The sequence below is a fragment of the Cyphellophora attinorum genome, assembly GCF_001299255.1.
Source record: "Cyphellophora attinorum strain CBS 131958 chromosome Unknown Contig12, whole genome shotgun sequence".
Lineage (NCBI taxonomy): Eukaryota > Fungi > Ascomycota > Eurotiomycetes > Chaetothyriales > Cyphellophoraceae > Cyphellophora > Cyphellophora attinorum.
The window spans coordinates 460,908-477,561 of NW_017253240.1; the positions used below are offsets into that span (position 1 = coordinate 460,908).

General features: G+C 52.9%; 7 protein-coding genes across 7 annotated transcripts; 3 read left to right on the forward strand and 4 right to left on the reverse strand.

Moving 5' to 3' along the window:
• Positions 1 to 51: 51 nt before the first annotated feature.
• On the reverse strand, positions 52 to 2,244 carry AB675_7633 (uncharacterized protein; the record flags this gene model as incomplete). Its single annotated transcript, XM_018148017.1, has 1 exon — positions 52 to 2,244. The coding sequence occupies one exon, from the start codon at positions 2,242 to 2,244 to the stop codon at positions 52 to 54; it is 2,193 nt and encodes a 730-aa protein (XP_018000393.1).
• Positions 2,245 to 3,338: 1,094 nt separating this feature from the next.
• AB675_7634 (NmrA-like family domain-containing protein 1) lies at positions 3,339 to 4,414 on the reverse strand (the record flags this gene model as incomplete). Its single annotated transcript, XM_018148018.1, has 3 exons — positions 3,339 to 3,876; positions 3,959 to 4,111; positions 4,161 to 4,414. The coding sequence occupies 3 exons, from the start codon at positions 4,412 to 4,414 to the stop codon at positions 3,339 to 3,341; spliced, it is 945 nt and encodes a 314-aa protein (XP_018000195.1).
• An 854-nt stretch (positions 4,415 to 5,268) lies between these two features.
• On the reverse strand, positions 5,269 to 6,228 carry AB675_7635 (Short-chain dehydrogenase TIC 32, chloroplastic; the record flags this gene model as incomplete). Its single annotated transcript, XM_018148019.1, has 1 exon — positions 5,269 to 6,228. The coding sequence occupies one exon, from the start codon at positions 6,226 to 6,228 to the stop codon at positions 5,269 to 5,271; it is 960 nt and encodes a 319-aa protein (XP_018000298.1).
• A 1,939-nt stretch (positions 6,229 to 8,167) lies between these two features.
• Positions 8,168 to 8,740, forward strand: AB675_7636 (Cell number regulator 10; the record flags this gene model as incomplete). The annotated part of the gene is made up of 3 exons (XM_018148020.1): positions 8,168 to 8,306; positions 8,356 to 8,447; positions 8,498 to 8,740. 3 exons carry the CDS (start codon positions 8,168 to 8,170, stop codon positions 8,738 to 8,740), a joined length of 474 nt encoding a protein of 157 aa, XP_018000482.1.
• A 975-nt stretch (positions 8,741 to 9,715) lies between these two features.
• AB675_7637 (uncharacterized protein) lies at positions 9,716 to 10,627 on the forward strand (the record flags this gene model as incomplete). The annotated part of the gene is made up of 1 exon (XM_018148021.1): positions 9,716 to 10,627. One exon carries the CDS (start codon positions 9,716 to 9,718, stop codon positions 10,625 to 10,627), a length of 912 nt encoding a protein of 303 aa, XP_018000247.1.
• Positions 10,628 to 12,435: 1,808 nt separating this feature from the next.
• AB675_7638 (uncharacterized protein) lies at positions 12,436 to 13,400 on the forward strand (the record flags this gene model as incomplete). The annotated part of the gene is made up of 2 exons (XM_018148022.1): positions 12,436 to 12,781; positions 12,868 to 13,400. The coding sequence occupies 2 exons, from the start codon at positions 12,436 to 12,438 to the stop codon at positions 13,398 to 13,400; spliced, it is 879 nt and encodes a 292-aa protein (XP_018000390.1).
• Positions 13,401 to 13,746: 346 nt separating this feature from the next.
• AB675_7639 (uncharacterized protein) lies at positions 13,747 to 15,053 on the reverse strand (the record flags this gene model as incomplete). The annotated part of the gene is made up of 2 exons (XM_018148023.1): positions 13,747 to 14,182; positions 14,230 to 15,053. 2 exons carry the CDS (start codon positions 15,051 to 15,053, stop codon positions 13,747 to 13,749), a joined length of 1,260 nt encoding a protein of 419 aa, XP_018000532.1.
• Positions 15,054 to 16,654: the final 1,601 nt, after the last annotated feature.

A 16,654-nucleotide genomic window follows, 5' to 3' on the forward strand; every position in this document is an offset into this window, starting at 1 on the left:
GACCGCCTTTTATCAGCTTCAGTCTATCGACAGAAGGTTCGAACCAGACTGTTAGAATACAAGTGCTCCATGTTCTGGCATTTCCGACCAGAACGTCTGCAACGGCCCGCCCTCAAGTGCCTCGTCCCAGATGAACCTCAATAGGATGTCTTGAACACACTGCCATTCTTCCTTCACTTGGCGACCTGGTGCTTTTGTCGCAGCTACAGGTACAAGTCCGCCCGGACTGGTGAAAGTGTCCGCTTCCCAAGTGGCTTGCTCATCTTCTGCGTTGACCTCGCCTACAATGTCAATTCGATGTTCAGGCCCTCCTTCTGGCGCTTCGGACCTGTCGCTGTCGTCTGTGGCTCGTTCTGGGATGGGAACCGCCGTGGTGTAATCGTATGGCTGATCACTCGACGTAGTAACTGCGATCTGTGAGGGATCCCCTTGGTCTAGTGGTGTCTCTAGATACGTAGTGGAGGTGTTTGCTGTGAAAGTAAGCTCACCAGTATGTTGCAGCTCAAAACCTTGTCCGAAGTCGTTCATCGCTTGTGTCGCACTGTGCTCGGAGTCGATCTTGTCGATGCACAGCTTCTCGCCACACTGCTGAGCAAGACTGCGAAACCACTTTCTCGAGTCCGGGTTCTTCCATCCAGATGTCAGGCCGCCGACGACACTGATCCAGAGCAAAGCTTGAGTACCGCCGTCGATATTGCTCCACAGTCTTGTTGTCCCATCCGAGCCGACGATCAAGTCTCTCAACCTCGACAAGCCAACGCTCATACTCGCGCAGCTTTGTCCACTCCGCGGACTTCTCGTCAGCGCAGTGCTGAAGATCATCGCTATCCTTATTGCCTCATTGATCTTGCCGTACATCACATCGGGTGGCAATGACAGCAGGTGGTACCCTACTGCTATATGTCGCGTGTCAATCCACCTAAAGTGCGCAGGAACGTAAAGTGGTTGTAACTCGGCGTATCGGGCGAAGAGGATGACGTCTGCGAGTGACTGCGCCAGCTGGAGCAACTGTGGGCTGACCATGAAGCTATGCTGTGCTAAGCGACTGAAGCCAGATGTGAGCGGGCTTGCATTTCGAAGCTGCGAGACAACTGCACACACGTCATCTGGTCCCTCTCCGGGATCGAAGCTCTTGACGGGCAGTGTCGGTCTACTCAGGCCTTTGAGATTCGCTGACCAATGCAGCAAGAACATAGTCTCGGCAAAGTAAGCGCTGAATGTTCCTAGTCCTCCGAGTGTGTTGATCATACGCAGAAGGGCTTGGTAGTGTGGCCGTGCTGCTTCCATGTTGTTCTGGTGATACGCGGTCGCGAGCAGGTGAAGGACGTCTTGCGCTGTGTCGTGGGAGAGAGGATTGGCAGAGAGCTCGTTCCGGATAGCAGAGATGGCGTGTGCTTTGAAGAGCTCGGGAATGCGAGCGTCGGCCACATGGCTTTCATGTGGCGAGGAAGTGCTTGAAGAGTAGAGATCGGCTGGACTATGTGAGGAAGGTATCAGGAGACGGCCCTCCTTCCGTAGCATTTGCACAGAGATGTTGGCGAGAAAGGCGTACGCGTGAGCGGGCTTTGTCAGACTCAATTGCAACTCGTTGTGAAAGTATTGGGCGTGCCGCATCTGAGCAACAGGGACGATGCGGGAATCTGGATAAAACTTCTCTGGAAGGAGGGTCGTGGTCCAGTAGCTCATAAGCGTGGGCGTCCATTTCTGCAGGAGCTGGTAGCGGTCGTTAAGCAATGGATGGACTGTGGATGATCTGAGAGGGTTATTGAGCGCGGTGTTGACGTCGTGCAGTGCTATAATCTGTGAGGTCGGTAGGGGCGCAGGTGCAGCCTGCTGGTAGAAATGGTAGTGATTGATCGAGTGGTGAGGGCCGGCGCTGATTGGGCCTATGACCGTATTCGGCTCGGTCTGATGTTGCACAGGAAGCACTGACGAGCTCGGCTCGCTCCGTGGCACGGACACGGGGTGGCTATAAGCTGATTGGCGCTGCTGAAGAGTCAGAGGTACAGATGGCTGTCCGCTTCCTTCTGGCTTGAATCCTCCTGCTTGAGAATGACCTGACAGCGCAGATTCATGTGATCTTTCGGTCTTGGTGCGTTCTGCGAAACCTCGTCTCTGTACGTGGCTTTGCTTTGCCCTGTTCCGTTGAGCGTCATTGCCCGTGCCCGTTACCGTACTCGCGTCCTCATTGACAAACAGGAATGGAGCGGGAATGCTCTTCCTTCGCCGATGTCTTGGTGGCATTGCTTATGTCTGCGTCCAGCTGCCTCGTACGTACGACCAGACAGGCCACACAATGCCCTCAAAGCCACAGACGAGAAGGCCTCCTGCAATCTGCCAGTACTTGCGCTGACTAAAACAGGAGTCCACGTCTCTTTCTGGTACACCTATTTCCGGTTCCGGCCTAGTCAATGCCGGCAGACGACTGATATGCATAGATCGGCCTGCAGGAACGTGCAAAGTGGATATTCGACCCTGTCGGCGGCTCGTATTATACGGAATACTTCATTGGTATTGAGAGCGCGATGTCCGCGACGGTGACACTGTGTAAGTATTGATATAGCATGGAGCTCATTCGAACGATCCTTCCTCGTCAGATATACGCGACAGATACTTTCCGTCAGTGTAGCGATTGGAAATCACAAAAGGTGGCTATCTCAGAATCCCGAGGAACTGAGATGAGAAGGCAACAATGCTGTGGATGCACGTGGAAGAAGCGTACTTCAAGTCTTATGTCAGGACCACTTCCTCAGCAAGCGAGCGAATTCATTCAAGGCTTCACAGCTGCTGCGAGCTGTTCAGATGTTCGATGGTAGTCAAGACCAAGATTGTGGCTTGCAGGACGGCCCACCACGGACGGTGCGCAGATCGTCATGGCCGGCCCTGAGCACAATCTGTACACCTCATGAGACTTCTGTTTCTTTCGGTGTCTCCGTAGGAGTGTAGATGATGCTTTGGGTGTAGGTTGTGCATAGGGAAGAATACATGAGATGGAGTTGTTGGCTGCAAGGTAAGGTACAATTGGCGCGAAAGTTTGCAGTGGACTCAAGCCATGTCAGATTTCTTGGCGGGGATTAATGATTAATGATCAGAAATGATCGAAATTGTTCAGTAATCACTACTAGTATGCCTGCCTAGGCAGGGTTTCGCGGGTCGCTTCATTCAAAAAGGAACGGGACGGTCACTGCATTTGTCAACTCTGCTGCATCTATTCAACCTCTGCGCGCACGCAGATGCAGAAGATCGAAGATGCGATCCTTGTTGCCTCTCAACAGTGACACTCATCGAGCGAAGAATCATGTTTGATCGGTTCGTTGGAGGTATACGGCAACACTACACTAGAACGACCACTTCTGTGCTTTCGCAAATTCATCCCAGGTCGCCTTCTTCTTCAGTTCTTCCGGCAGGAACTTGTCGGACTCGGCCTGCTTCTGCTCGGCTCCTGGGCCAAAATAGCTATAATCCCGGACGAAAAGCATGTTCTGAGCCAGTTCGCCTGGGATCTTGGGCATAGATTTGGTCGTCTCCACGTCGAGCGGTTGTTCAATAAACTTAACGTCTTGTCCAGATACCTCTGCAACCTTTGCGACAATGGCGCTTGGGTGAATCCATTCGCTAGCGCCCTGTACAGCAACACCGTTTGCTGACGACCCAGCTTCAAAGAGACCGGCGACGAACTTTCCTGTGTCGGCACGGATGTCCTGCAGAGGAACCCAGGTCTTCTCAGCATTCCACGGAAGCGAAAGCCCGATCTGCCCGTCTTCCTGCTTCTTTATCTGCCCAGGTAGGTTGGACATGAAATAGCCAGGCATGAAGGTCGAGAATATCAGGGAGTCGCCCTTGCTCTTGTTGCCGTACTCAGTGACATCTGCTTTGCTGCGGTCCTGGTCAGTTCGTTTTCTGTGCGGTCTTACACGTAGGAAGCGAGATGAAATCTGTGCAGGACAAAGCAGCTCACCTATCAAAGTGCTCCACGAGTGTCAATTCGCCGTTCGAGACCTTAGTAACATTCGGTAGTCCGGACCAGACAAGATGCTTTACGCCTTCTGCTTTCGCAGCGTCCACGATATTCTTGCCTTGGTTGTACTCGACATCTTTGTCCATTGTTTCCCTGATCGATGTCAGTCTTCGACCGCCGACAGCAGAACGGTAGAGCTTACCAGTAGTTGGTGACAGCAAAGACGCCATAGGAGCCCTTGATCGCTTCAGCGACACTTCCGGCATCATTGAGATCTGCCTTGGCGAGCTGCACTCCCTTGTCCTTCAGAGCAACAGCATTGGGCTTTGTGGTGTCGCGGGTGATTGCGCGGAGCTGGTACTTTGACGACAGAGTGCTAGATCCAAGGATCACACTGACGACACTTCCACCCTGATTGCCAGTGGCACCAAAAATGGTCAGGATCTTCTTGGACATTTTGTGGTGTGTGTAGTGCGATGGAATACTGCTGCAATTATCGTACTTGTGTTTCGAAGGTCGAAACCGTGGGTGTTATACGATGTATAAACGAGTTGTTGCTGTTGGATGAGAAGCTCTGTCCGCTGCACGTCGTGCCTACCATATATATCCTGCCCACGTTGGAAGCGTTGAGAGTAGCACCTGCTACTGTTCGCGATCATCTGCCCTATCTGGAGCCCCAATCACCAGGAACCGTGCATCAAAACGCATGCTCGCGCCGAAGTTAATGCACGAAAGGTACCCAATTGACAAAGCCTCGGTGAGTGCAATTGGCCGACATGACTAAGTAGAGCTCAAGCAGACAGTGGGGAGTGCAGTTTGGCCCTCGCCTTTCGCGCTTCAAGCCGCCAAGTGCTTATTAAGAAAGAAAGACCGACGGCAGTGGCGTCATTAGGTTATCCTAATTGGTGCCTCTATGTCTCCCCAGCCAATTGATCGCGCTCGGTAAGAGATCTTTGAGTGCAGGGACCGGTCGAATCAAGCCAGTCGTCGGGAAGGATTCGATCCATACTCCGGGGTCGAATATCTTCGACCATCGATACTTCATCAGCACTTGCTGCTCCAAAGTCAGGCTTGCGCTGCTTCAACAGTGCGCCACAGGTTGCTTCTGACGGCATGCACATTTTCTCTGTGCACGGATTGCGCCCGCGTTAGCCACATGAGCGTGTCTCACGTGGCTACCGGAACACGAAAGGATCTGAAAGGATTTGCAGTACTACTGAAAGGTACAAGGTCAATACTAGGCGCAGACTGTTGTCAACCTATGGACACTGGTCCAATGATCGCTATGACATCGCAATCACGATGCATGATCAGAGCCTGAACTCCTGCTTGACCAGCTTCTCACTCAGCTTCCACAGCCGCTCCGCGCCCTGCTCGCTTGTCGCATACGACCTGGCGACCGCGATGGCGCCGTCCTCCAAGTATGCTCCATTATGCTGCTCAAGCCTCGGGTCCAGGATCGCGATCAGCGACGTTGCGATCCCATGTTCAATGTCCTTTGGTTCCTCGATGGTGAAACCTATGCCAGTCTCTTCTGTCGCGATCTCGTCGGCTGTCCGCACCATCTCTTCCGTCATCGTCTTCGAGAGACCGGTGGACATAATTACACCAGGGTGGAGGGAGAAGCTGTAGATCTGTCGCGAACTCAAGTGCGAAGCCAGATACGTGGTGAACAGGATGTTCGCAGTCTTGGACTGCCCGTATCCTCTGAAAGGATGGTATTTCTTGCCATCGCTGAAATTGTAGTCTTCAAAGTGGCATTGAGCGAGCTCATGGCCATCCGAGGTGAGATTGACGATGCGCGCACCTGGGCCTGCAGCTTCGATTTTCGGGAACAGGAGCGCTGTGAGGAGGAAGTGGCCGAGGTGGTTTGTCGCAAGTTGTAACTCAATGCCATCTTTGTTGGTCGTGAACTCGGGGATTGCCATTATGCCAGCGTTGTTAAGCAGAACATCGATGTGATCAGTCAAGTCGTTAATCTCGGAGGCCGCCTTGCGGACCGAATCGACATCGTCGAGCTCGACAGACACAAATGAGGTCTTGACAGAAGCATTTGCAGCGGCGATCTGTTCCTGCACTGGAGTCACCTTCTTGGCCGATCGCGCCAGTAGGATGATGTGCGCTGGTGATGCACCGGCCAAAGCTACAGCGGTCGCTGCGCCTAAGCCGCCATCAGATGCCCCAGTGATGACAATGGTCTTGTTATTGAGCCGTGAGCCGTAGGCTTGGACGACCTCGCGGCCTGTGGTCTCGCGGTTGAAATCCGTCATGTTGACTGTGTTTGCTTTTCAATGCTCGCTGGTAGGTTGTGATCAGTTGGTTGCTTGGGGGTATGCTGTCTGGCAATCGGCGATGACGGCCCTCCTCTATATACCTGCAACATGGCCATGCACATTTGTCAACGACTTACCTTTTCGTGCGTATCAAGTTGCGAGCCATGGCGTCGTTGAAGACCGCAAGCTACATGTTTTCTTGAACTCTTTCGGTGTTAGGTACTATTAGCGACACTTGGTGGTAAGGAGATCGGCGGCGTGCCGACCGTCAATGGCAGTGGTGTCATGACCTAATCCAATGCTTCACAAGATGCGGCCGCTTGACCGCCTACCTTGATTGGCTCGGGATGGTGGCTCACCTGGCTTCACTTGCGGAATTGTTGCGGGTCTGGACGAAGACTCGGTCGAAGCACCGGGTCGCAATTGCATGAGGGTTGATCGTCGTGACAAATGAAGATGCTTGCGGTAGCGTTGACATTGTGTATGAAGAATTGTAAGGCAGAGTCATGGAAACCGAGGTCCATCTGAAGATCGATCTGCGCCCGCATCCTAACCCCGCAAGTCACCGAAAGATTTCGGAGATCCAGCAAGAATTATTAATTGGTTGGGTTCCTGTACTTACTTAAGCACCGCATTCTAAGGTATTCGATCTCTGTAGATCTGAGGACCTTTTCACATGTTTCAACAGCTTACTTACGTCCTTAAGGCTCCTCAGTGCAATGGAACATGAGCCGTGCAATAGAACATGAGAACACCTTATGACTTCTGTCTGGTCGTGGCAGGTGCATCGCGCCTCGGTTACAGATGTTGGTCACGACAATGGCGGGCGCGTCCTCATTCTGTAGTCGTCTAGACGCGGCACATCGCCTAGAGCCGCAACAGCCTCCACCGCGTCGAATGTCGACACCACGTCCCTTGGGGGTCCTGATTTGGTAGGTCTTGAGTTGCGCTGTAGTTGCTGTTGACGCCGCCATGGCGAATTCGCCATGAGAACTTCTTCACAAAGCTCAGGTGCATGTCGAGGTGGTGTGATCGTGTGGTAGCAAACAATTCTCCCTATGGTCCCTCAGCCCTACGAGCATTTCAGGTGGCCTTGGCAGGAGTGGACTGGTCCTATTTTCGGAGACAGGCTGGCTTTTCTGGACCCCTGAAACACGAGCTCGATCCTCCGTGCACCGTGATTGCACATTGCTGTCGAATGGCAATGCTTTCGAGCAAAAGGACCATGAGTTCTCAGGAGATACATATGGACTCACAAGTTGAACTCATAGCACTATGGCAACTGTCGACAGGCGGGGAGAGCCCATAATGCGAAGGTGGGGCTCGTACCTTGCGATATACCAGGTACCGACTGCAGATGTCAAAAAGCTGAAATCGGAGGCTTCTGCACGGTAATCTCCACTCAATTCCTGCATTTTGACATGCCGTGTTTGACGAGGCAAGACCGGTGACCCCTAATACACACCAAAAATGCGAGGTTCTCAGTCGTTGTTGCAGGGCGGCCCGAAGGATTTTGATGCGAATCCTTCACTAGCTGACTACTCCGAGATGAGTTGGTCCTTTCGGGGGCCGTTTCCTCGCAACTGTGTGTTTGTTCAAAGAAACTCGGTCTCGATCGACACGCCAGGTCTGTTCGGGCTGAGTCTCAATCTTATGATACGGTAGCACAGACCAGTGTGCTGCAAATGTACGTGCTATAATTCGACGGTCTGAATCCTAATCAGTGCCTGCCTTAAGGTTCGCCGCTTGTTGAAATTCAGCCGTTCCTTCGGAAGTGACAGTCTAAGCCTTGCACCTTCCCCAGAATTGATATTGACCTGAACAGCCACTTCGTCTCTCTCATCATCTCTGCTATACATTTGCTCACTCGTCAAGTCACTCATTTACTCACGACTACATCAGCATCAGTAATTCAGCGCCTTGTACATTAGCGACAATGTCTTCCCAAGCACCCAGTGATTATGCGGTCAAGCCGGAGCATCAGCAGGCACATGCCTATCCTCCCCAGGCCGGACACTCTTTGCCAGCAAAATTCCAATTCGGTCTCTTCGACTGCTTCTCGCCAATCGGAACATGTGAGTAACGTTTGTCAAGCCTTGGGAGCCTGTATTGACCGATACTCAGGTTGTCTTGCTACATGGTGTCCCTGCGTCGTCTATGGTCGCATCAAGGAGCGCGAGGAAGGTGTGAGAGATCCCAGTGGAATGAACGGGCAGGTAAGAATGCCGACGGTACCACCTGTCTCACAAGGTTCTGACTTACTCAGTGCGCTCTTCACGGTGTGCTGCTCTGCTGTGGTGTCTCATGGATCCTGCAATTTGTCAATCGCATGAGCATGCGCGAGAAGCATGGCATGGAGAGCAATGGTTTTGGCGATTGCTGCACTGCATTCTGCTGCCCTTGCTGCGAATTGATCCAAGAAGACAAAGAGATGGTCGTGCGACACACTGGCATGGATCCCAAGACGAAACAGGCCTACGTCCCACCACCGAGCATGTCATACCCATAGAGCGAGACGCCTTGACATGAGCAAGATGTTAGCCGATGAACTTCCTATGCGGCGACGGCGCCCGGGCAGACGCTTTTTCCTGGCCTTATCTGGGGTTGCATACAGTGCAACGCAAACTTCCAGCAACAAATCAGTCTACAATCCTGCCTCTTTCGACACTTGGAAATAGGGAACACAGGATAGATCATTATTATTAGCACAGAAATGACGAGCGTATCCATTCTGAGCAACTTGTGCTCTAGTGTACAACGTACCAAAAGTCCCAAGTGCGTCATTTGTGCTAGACCCTAGACCTTTGGTGCCTGTGGACCAGTCGTGACCTCGGGAGTAGTTGCCGCTCTCTCTGCGATGCCAAGATCTATCAACATCACTTCAATGTCGTGGCCGCGTCAGCTCACACGCTCCATCATGTCCATGCTTCCCTTCACATCAAGCCATTTCTCGAGTCAACGTGCAGCCGAGCGGAACATCCCCTCTCCCAAGGATGACTAAATGCGCTGAGTATGACGACGATCCGGTGTCATCTGGTTGCTTGAACGTTCTCCCATCCGTTGTACCATGGATCTTCACGGTGAGCTCGGCGACGAAATGCTTGTTCGTGAGCTCTAACCATCATCAGCCGAAGCTCTGCTGAATAGAAGTTCATCTTATGCTTCTTCTGATTGCAATGGCCCTGCTAGATTGTTCTGGCAAACCCTAATGATTGCCCGTACCGACTCCACGGCCTACGTACGCATGGCAACATCAAAGTAAACCTTACCGAAATAGATCTGCTTCTGGCCCAAGGGTTCATCGAGCGCATTTATGCAATGGCTTGCGCGATGAACGCGCTTATGCACGCCTGGTCTGCGAGGAACTATTTGGATAAGTATTGCTTGAAACCTCTGACCGCATTTCCGTCATGTTGCTGTCCTGACTCCCCCTTGTACCCAGACGCAGCCCTAGCATTCCTATTTTACCCTTGCATGCGACACCATGGCATACCTGATGCAACACAAAGCTCGGCGGCTGGCATACTACAGCAACAGTAGCCACGCACGGTCCAGCTCACCAGATAAAGCACCACACGAGACCTCAGTCGGCGGTACGAGACATATAGAGCGTATAGATGTCAGCGCACCTCTAAAAACCGTCATCGCTGCACTCGAAGAGGACGGTTGCGTGGTTATCAACGACTTTGCAGGGACTTCAACGCTCGACAAAGTAAGCCAGGAGTTGAAGTCATGGCTTGAAGGTCTCAACGACGAGAAGTCGAAAGACCCCTCCGATGTCCACACTTTCCCTCATCTTCTCCCAACTTCTACCACGACCCGTGAGACCGTCCTCAGTAACGGGCGCTTACAAGCCGTACTCGATCATTTCCTCTCCATTCAGACCCGCCACTACATCGGGAGTATACCTATAACGAGTACCACGCAACCGACGCTCTCCTCTGCCGCCGCAATCTCGCTCACGCCAGGCCTGAAGTCTCAGCCATTACAGCGTCCGGACGCATCTCATCATGCCCGGCACGTCAAATCAGCCACGTACTCTGTCGGTCGTGATGTGTCTCTTGCCATTCTCATTCCAACAGCAGACACAACCCGCTCAACGGGGGCGCCTCACGTTGTTCCCGGCAGTCATCTCTGGGGCGATGGACAACCACTAATCAACGACGATAACGCTATTGGTGTTGAGCTGGAGAAGGGCGATGCTCTCGTAACGCTGGGAAGCTTATATCAGGGTCTAGGATCGTTTCGAACAGGCGAGAAGCGCGAGCAGAAAGTCTACTTGCTGATTGACTGTATTAATGGAACTTTGAGGCCGGAAGATGAAGACCTCATGAAGATTCCGGACGATGTGGTATCAGGGTGGGGAGATGTTACCAAAAGGATGCTGGGACGCTGATCGGCCTTCTGTCAACCAAGAGCAAGCGGTCGACGCACAGTGAAGCCCAAATAGGAATTGCATGTGAGCAGGGTGCCACAGCATCGAAGCACAGCCGCGAGAGACGAGACATCGACTATGAAGGACCTCCCAAGGCTATGAAGCAGGCTAGGGCTATCGGCAGATGGTTGGCAGAGTACCAGGCACCAAAAGGTCCCAGTCAAGGCACGATCTCAAGCCAGCGGCATATGCAGGACTATGTTTCCCAACCGCAGCACAGAAAAAAAGCGTACGACACAATCGAACCACCAAGTGTCACAGGCTGGGCTGAGTCGGAGCGTGGGAGCCGACAGGAGGCGGGGCCTGGTCCATCCCGGCGTTGTCGCTCTCAGAACAGCGGGTCGGAAAGCCAGTTATTCCGACTTGCGAAGGTTTCCCTTAGCAGTTTGCTGTTGGAAAAAAGCTCAGACAAGGTGCAAGCTGCACTCACTACTACCGACCCATGCAAGGCCGGGTGGATGAAACCCTTCAGTGGAACAGGTCAGGCCTTGGCTATAGATCCGAGTTCACTGGTGCCGCAGTGAAGTTGCAGCACTTCGTTATTGTGTTCGAGTATTGGAGACTACCTACAATGTTAAGAGTCACGACTCACTGCTTGAAACAAGGCCACTTGATCAGTTTCCCTTCAGGTATGATTCCAGCGAGGTGTGCAGCGCTTACTCATACCCATGGCCTTTTGGACTGCTTGAAAAGGACTAATGCTTCCTGCGCGCTCGAAAATCATCCCAGTGTGCGTCGGTGGCATTGTGGGCGTGGAGACGACAACTTTCCGCCAAGACAACCACTCATACTCCAATCCTTAATTGCATCCCTCATGATGGCTTTCTGCACTGGCCCCCGGGGGAGAGTATGTTTTCGACCGGCCTCTCTCCGTCGATACGAAGTATTCATTTACTCTCACAAAAATGCGAAACCTCAATATAAATGTCCACAACAGCTGTCATCAAACAAAGGGCCTCACCACCGGGATTCTGCATCCCCAGAAATGAAGACTCTTCAGCATGACGAGAGCTGGGTAACTCGCTGGTCCCAGAGGATTTCGAAATGGGAGAACGTGGGGATGGCGATGTCATATTTTGGTGCTCGACTGGGCCAGGCTTTACCATGTCATCCGGCGTGGTTTAAGATTTAACCGAACCGAACTTTGTTCCAGCGGGCACTCCGCTCCAGCTACCTCATGGCAAATGATTCCAATAAGTCTAGATCACAGCTTTCGCAACTTTCGTGTTGATGGACGGCATTGTGCCTATTGATTGAGCATCGATTATCCACCCATGCATTTTTCGCCAAGATGGTCGCACAATATTGATGTGCAGTCCAACGCCTCCTCAGATATGTATAAGCTTACCTTCTCGGTGATCATGAGGAAATCGCGTCCTCTACTCGCGAGTCAAGGTACACTTGTACCGTCGAACCGAGATCTATGACTCGCAGGCGCATTGTACACGTATCTAGCACGATCGCTAAGGTCCAGTCTGCCCCTCCGCAGTTCCTGGGCAGCCCCACGCCAGTCGGTAAGGCCCAAAGTCCAAGATTCAAGACACCAATCATTCGTACCGACATCTGTCTCTTCCGATGCCGAAGCTCACCATCCACTGCTAGTGCTGCAGAAACTCTGCACCAAGGTCGTATTCTCCGCGGCCTGACATATCCCCGGAGGCGTAATGTGAAGAAAGTCCAGGGCCGTGCCGTGGCACTTGCTGACCACCCCACCCACCAACTCAAAATACTTCTTCCCTCTGCCTCTGCCCTATATCTAGCATGACAAGATGGCCACTGATCCAACGACAACGACGGATCCCATCGCCGCCGACGGTCCCACCGCTGGCGATGAAGGCTACGACACTGCATCCTCCAACGCAGGCAGCACCTACGCCACAACCATCAGTAGCTATATCCGCGAAGGCATCGAGGAGAACGGCCGGCAATATGCCGCCTATGGCAAACATGCCTACGGCCTCCCCGTAGACGAGCGCGAGCAAGAGCGCAACGATCTCCAACACGTGAAGTTTAACATGCTCCTTGGCGACAAACTCTTCACCTCCCCAATCGAACCCACGACCATCCTCGACCTTGGCACCGGCAGCGGCATCTGGCTTTCGACGTCGCCGACAGGTACGAGAACGCCACCGTGACCGGCGTGGACATTGCTCCCGTCCAGCCTCCATACGTGCCGCCCAACTGCAGCTTCGAGGTCCTAGACGTCGAAGACGAATGGCTGCTCAAGAAGGATTCATTCGACCTCATTCACGCTCGTGAACTCCTGCTCAGTATTCGAGACTACCCCAGATTGTTCAAGCAGGCCCTCGACCACTTGAAGCCGGGAGGCTACCTAGAAGTCAACTCCTCCCTCGCCACACCGACCAGCGACGACGGATCCCTACCCGAGGACGCCGCGCTGCTGCAGCTGCGGGATATGTTCTTTGCCATGGGCGAGAAGATGGGCACGCCAATCGACTGCGTTAAACAGTTCAAGAAGCAGCTCGAGGTGGCCGGGTTCGTGGATGTCGTGGAGAATATCATCAAGATGCCTCAGGGACCTTGGCCGAAGGACAAGCGACTCAAGAAGATTGGTGCCTTCGAGAATTACTCGCTGAGTACAGGGATGGAGGCGTACCTGATGAGGGGGTACACGGCGGTGATGGGTGGAGATCCAGACCAGTTGAGGGTGATTATGACGCAGGGATTGAAGGAGTTGGCGGATCCGAGCATACATATGTATGCGTATTTGTGAGTTTTCTGGTTCCTCTCAGCCGTGTGCACTGCTGTATTGTTTAAGCCGGTTGGGAATTAAGCTTATGCTAATTGGTGATGCGCACAGCTATAACGTGTACGGCAGGAAACCGAATCCGGATGAGGTGAAGACGACGACATGATCAGCGAGCCCAGAAACCCAATAACCGACAAGATGCTCCTGCTTGTAGAGTAAGAAGCTGGTGTCGGTTGCACATGCCGTGGCGACAAGCCTACGAAACGACTTTAGCCCATTCTTTACTGTCCGGTTCATTCGTTGCTGACTCGATTGTGTGCCCTGTCATGTTCACATGTAAATCGTACTCTCTGTTCAGCCCAGTCTCGATTCACAGCCATCCGAACTTGTCCAGATGCCACTTCCAGTACCGATCCCACTTCTCATTATCCTCCTTCCACCGCGGCACGACGCCATACCGACGATGGGATTCGTCGCGCATATGTTCCTCCAATTTACTAACGCTAGAGTACTCTTTAGCACAAGTCGGACACTTGCGATCGCCAGTCTGAGTCGCGTAGGGAACGATGGCGTTGTACTCTCGCTTCCGGAATCGCTGTATATGCCCCGGCTCACGTCTCAGATGGATCCGAAGCGCGGCTTGGCAGGAGAAGATCTGGAGGCAATGGCGGCACTCTGGCACCATTTGGTAGTCGATCCTGTACTGTCTTCGCTTCACGAGCGACACAGTTGTTGGGTTGAAACCCAGTGGCAACACTTCTTCGACCCTGGCGCGTTCGACGTCCAGCGGAGCGCCAGCCTTGAAGCTAGGGTGTTGAATCGGACACATACGTCCTTACACCATCGCCTGCACCGGTCCGGGGAGCTGAAAAAGATCTGAATCTGCTTCACCCTCGCGACGTCAATGACGTCGTTGAAGAGACCAAAAGTCTCAGTCGTGAAATAAGGTGACACGTAATAGCCCTGGGTTGGCTTGACCATTTCCAAATTTACCTTCAAGGACTCCACGTCTGCCGAATTTCGTAGCGCTTTTGCGACACAACGCAGCTGACGCTTGAAATTAGGTCCCAGCTCCGTGTCAACTCTGAGCTCGATGTGCCGGAGCCGCAGGAATTGCAGCTCGCAGAAACGTGGGTAGGTGAAGACTCTGGTGGTCTTCTTCTCTCCTACGAAGAAGCCTGGCATACCAAACGCGTCCAGAGGTCGAAAGACGTCGCCACCTTTGTCGTTGATATCGACTCGGACATCTTGCAAATGCAGGAATTCGATGGCCTCAAGATAGGTTTGCCTGCATAACGAAAGGATTTTCGTGCAGCCGAGGAAGTTCTGGGGACGATTTGGGCGTTCGTGATGCCTTGGGTCCGTAGGAAAGTCCGAGCGATAGGTTGCATCGTACCACCTCGGTTTTTCTGGCTCGTAGACGCGATACTCGTTCGACTGGAAGAGCCATGTTGCGTACAGACGAACTTCTGGACGGAGGATCAAGGAGTAGATCCGGAGGCGAATTTCGAGTGGGAGTTTGAAGAAGCCGTTGTGTCGCTTGTGGTTCTCTGGCTCAATAGTACCAGAGCTACTAGGAGAGAGGAATGAAAGCTGTGCGTCAAGAGGCTTAATGGCCTTAATCTGACACACTTGCGCGCGAGGCGTCTGCACACGTTTGGTCTTGGAGAGCGACATGGTCGTGCACGTCGCAGGGGATGACGGGTGTGACAGATTATCCCGAGAGGCGATAATCGCCGTCGAGAATCTTGTAATAGGAGCGAAATCGACACTTTGCTCAAACTGCAGCGTTTCTTGTTGGACTCCAGTGATGTTGAGGACGGTCCTCTGCGACCTTAGCGATCAGCGACCTCGAGGAAAGGATTTTCTACCGCCCCCGGAATGGAATGGTATAGCAGCGGGGAAAAGCGTGCGAAAACGACAACAACTCGGGAGAGCCAGGTGTAGAGAGAAGAAAGAACAACTAGTCTGGACATCGTCAAAAGTCTCTGAAAGGCCACCTTGGCCACAGGTTTGCGCCAGTTGGGCAACATAATGCAATGAGGTGGTGCAGCTGCGAGCGAAGTCAAAACGTGTCAAGCCTCGCACCGCCATGGTACGACGATCGCCATCAGTATGCAAAGCTCCGGATCTTCCAGCCGTGTACATGGCTCATAATCTTCTTGGTCTCGTTGTCGACTGCATTTCGGGTCATTCGCAACAGCGACATCTAGGTCCCCGTTCGGTCCAGTCATGGGAGTTCAGGCACTCGGGGAGACAAAGTGGAGATCAGGCTCCGCCCTAGCTCCAGCTCTCGCAGACATCCCATGTGTTACGTCGTGCTCAAATTAGCCAAGCCAAAGCGTCACAGGTAGAGGGGTGGGAGTGGAGACTCAAGGTTCCCTAGATCGCAGCCGCAGAGGCTGTCTGATATATCGGCCAATATTGGCGCCAATACGGGAGTGGTGGCACATGAACGCGTCAAATAAGTAAGCCGGGGTCGCAGGCGTTCTGTTACCTGTGTTGTGTTCTTCAGCGGAAGACAACTGTATCGGTGAAACCTGTGTAAGTGTAATGCGCTTTGATGCGATATGATGTGTAGAGGTATCAGAACTGTGGGAGCCGCAGGCTGTAGCCTATAAGGTGTAGGTGGGTCGCGCCTGACGTGACCCAACAGCGGAATGCTGAGCAAAATTAGACGAAACTTCTAAGTTCTCAATTTGCGATGGCATGGGGTGGAGCGGAACCCCCAAATTCAGGGCAAACCTTGGCGAGTTTGTGTATCACAAGCAAGTTCGGTATCCGCAAATCGTTAAGCACGCAGTGTGACTCTTGCTGTGCGAAGTAATTTGGAAGTGTTCACGCTCATAATACAAAATCACCAAGCTGGCTAATTACTGCCTCCTAAGGCAAGCTGCGACCCCGCCACTTGCAGACTCTGCGTGGACAGTGCAAGTAGGAGTCAAGGGTCTCTGACCCCTCACGCTCACTAACTCTCTCAATCGTTCAAGCCTTCAACAACGGCACAGGTCGCTTCCCCAGCCCAACATTGCGCAGCAGCAGCAACCCCGAACACATTATATGTGGCACAAGTGACCGTCCAGACATCGAAGACCTCAACCTGCGCCTCGGTCAATTGTCCCTCACAGCAGGCGCAATTGTAGCAGTCCAGGATCTGCCCGTCTCCACACGCATAGTATATCTGTTTCTGTCCCAGTGGTGTATTAGGCTGGTAGACGGAAGCGCCCGGCGGGTCGGTGCGCGACACTAGATGTAGATGGTTTATGTAGTTGAAGCAG